A 2,994-nucleotide genomic window follows, 5' to 3' on the forward strand; every position below is an offset into this window, starting at 1 on the left:
GCTTAGAAAACCTTATATATTGCTTTGCTGAATTCCGCACACAATCAGTTCTAATTTTGAAAATGAATTCAAAGAAAATTTGAGTTCATTAAAATAGATTTCACGAAGGACTAACGTATAGACATCCAAAATTAGTATTGATGATAATTTCCAGGTAAATTATCCAGGTATCTCCGTACCTCCAGGAAGGTGAATGAAATATCTGAGAGTATAATATATTTGAATTCCTCTCAAATGTGGCTTGTAGAGTGATTAAACCGATGACACCTAGTTAGGAATTCGGCGTATTTATCCAATCAGCTAATAACTATTTGACTTTATCACTATATCTAGAAAGCAAAGTAAGGATGGCACCAGGATTCAGAGATAATTACATAAACAAATATTTTCTATGCTTTATTATAGAATCTTACAAATTTAAATAAATACAGACAGTTAACAAACACACACTTAATAAATAATACAGGAATGAATATGAAGAACAAAGGAATAGTACAGATATAAGACGGAATAAAGAAGATACAGATTTGTTAGCAGAATGCAAACAGTCTAATGTTTATAATAAATGTATATAAACAAAACAAAAATACTGTATCAGGTACATTCTTGTGACCTCATTTTAGGAAGAAGAAAAGGAGAGGCACTATTTACCAAGAGTAAGAAAGTCCCAAACCGTTTGAGTAGGACATGTGAGAGACAGCAGGAGCGGCGGAATAGGCAACTCCTAAAAGAGCATGACCACCGGTAACCTTGGCAATTGGGGCAGAGTAAGCAAGAGGTGCGTGGGCCACTGGGGCAGAGTAAGCGAGAGGAGCGTGTGCTACTGGGGCAGAGTAAGCAAGAGGAGCATGAGCAACTGGGGCAGAGTAAGTGAGAGGAGCGTGAGCAATCGGAGCAGAGTACGCAAGGGGAGCGTGTGCCACGGGCGCGGAGTAGGCAAGAGGATTGTGGGCTATCGGAGCAGAGTACGCAAGAGGAGCGTGTGCAACTGGTGCAGCGTATGTCAAAGCTCCGTGAGAAACTGGAGCAGCATACGCCAAAGGAGCAGGGGCAGCATAGGCCACTGGTCCATGAGCCAGCTGTAGTCCAGGGTTGCTGATGCGCACGTCAGACTTGCTGACGCTGGAGAACGGAGTGTCGATGGTCTTAGAGTGAGTGGACACTTGGGCCAGGTTGCCGTAGCTCCTGAAGATGTTCGAATCCTGGCTGGTGATGGTAGGCGTAAGGAGGCCAGCGTTGGCGATAGCCAACAAGCAAGACAGGACGATGAGCTAAAAATAAATTATTTAATGAAAAATCCAAACTATTTACTGCCAATTGTTTCTACTATTTACAGTAATTTATTCCAAGATTAGTAATTATAATTTACATACATGAAACTAGCAATTGGCCCGTGCTAAGGAGTGGTCAAAACCAGAAGGTTAGAAAAAGAACGTGATCGATATATCGAAAGAAATTGACAATTCAAAGAGAAAGTTCTTTTTTAAAAGATGGATTTACTGGGAATTAAAATTACTTTCCTTTGGCAGTTCAGAACGAAGAACTAAAAAAAGTAATTCATATTTTAAAGGAGAAACTATGATGTACCTAAGGTAAATATGATGTATCTAATGTAATTTCGCATAATTTTTTTGTAATATGAATTTGATGTTTTTCTGAATAGGATTTGAAGTTTTAACTTCAAACAACTATTGTCGAGTGAAAAAAAGTTATATTTAAAACGAATAATAACGTAAAGACGGAAATATTAGTAGCATTTTTTTAAATTCTTATAGTACCTACATCAATGTAAACCAAAGTAAAAATAACTAATTGCCGTTTTATTTTAAATATAAACATTTCGTATGGCTAAGATACTAAGCACAGAACGAAAAAATTGTGATATGTGTGGTGTAAGTGCGTCTGAGATAATCTCAATAATTTTGCTTACTTCTGATAAAATTATTGATGAAACTTTTATAAATATCTCAATTCTTTCTTGAATATATACACAATTTTATTAGTCTGCCTGGGACTTAGATTCGTACTATTATTTGTAATTTGTCGTTTTTGTGAGAAATAACTTCAAAGACCGAAAGGTCTTAATGTACATTTGTATATTAGCGACCACAATTTTCTTTCAAATCGAAATATAGAGCCCTTGGAACAACAAGGTTATATCTGACAATACTTTACAAATACTACTTTAGATAATTCCGTCAGATGGACACGATATCACACTACTGGGTATTTTCTGATTGGTGCTACGAGATGTAATTAAGTAAATACACAAAAAAACAATGAAAAATTATTTCGTTAAACACATCAAACTAAGCCCATATGATTCAAAATCATGCATGATGTTCACCACATACCACAAACAAATGTATCTATACTTTAATCAATTATTTATAATAATTTTATTGTCAACTTACATTGAATGCCATTTTTTTATTTTTGGAGAAGCGTGCAGCTCGAAGGACCAAAAGTTAATGATGTCTGTTTCTGGTCTACCGGACTATTTATACAGTTCTGCTCTCAGGGCGGTATGTATGGACCAAATCTAGGCCCGGGGCTGAATTCTGCGATACAGTTGCAGATAGCATTAAAATGGGTGACTTTTATATTTATTACTAGTGACACATGTATAAAAGTGGATACGTTTGAACCATGTAGATAATATTATGTTGTTTGGGATTTGAGGTACTTGAGCAATCAGACACAGCTGTTTAAAGGTTAATATTCTTGACTTTTAGATTGGTCATAGGTTCAGTATCCGTTTGTAAACATAATGACAAATGTCGACTGGGTTAACGTAATATGTCCAACTAACAACATTATTTGCGGCTTTTTCAAATTTTAAAATATTATATTTCCTTTTCATATTTTTTCAATCCTTTAATGGGTAGAACTTCAATTTGTAAGATTAAAAAAATATTAACGACTCAAACAAAAAAATTAAATAGATAAATCAGATAAAGATTTGGTCGCATCTAGAAATTGAACCCAGAATCT

At 35.3% G+C, this 2,994-nt stretch overlaps 1 protein-coding gene across 1 annotated transcript; it reads right to left on the reverse strand.

Annotated features, from left to right (window-relative positions):
* Positions 1-647: 647 nt before the first annotated feature.
* LOC149419689 (uncharacterized) lies at positions 648-2,444 on the reverse strand. Its single transcript, XM_089636988.1, has 2 exons — positions 2,415-2,444; positions 648-1,271 (listed from the first exon to the last, which is right to left on the reverse strand). Exons 1-2 carry the CDS (start codon positions 2,424-2,426, stop codon positions 648-650), a joined length of 636 nt encoding a protein of 211 aa, XP_089493114.1. The 5' UTR covers positions 2,427-2,444.
* Positions 2,445-2,994: the final 550 nt, after the last annotated feature.

The sequence above is a fragment of the Hesperophylax consimilis genome, chromosome 11 (genome assembly GCF_061612785.1).
Source record: "Hesperophylax consimilis isolate HC1 chromosome 11, BYU_Hcon_1.0, whole genome shotgun sequence".
Classification (NCBI taxonomy): domain Eukaryota; kingdom Metazoa; phylum Arthropoda; class Insecta; order Trichoptera; family Limnephilidae; genus Hesperophylax; species Hesperophylax consimilis.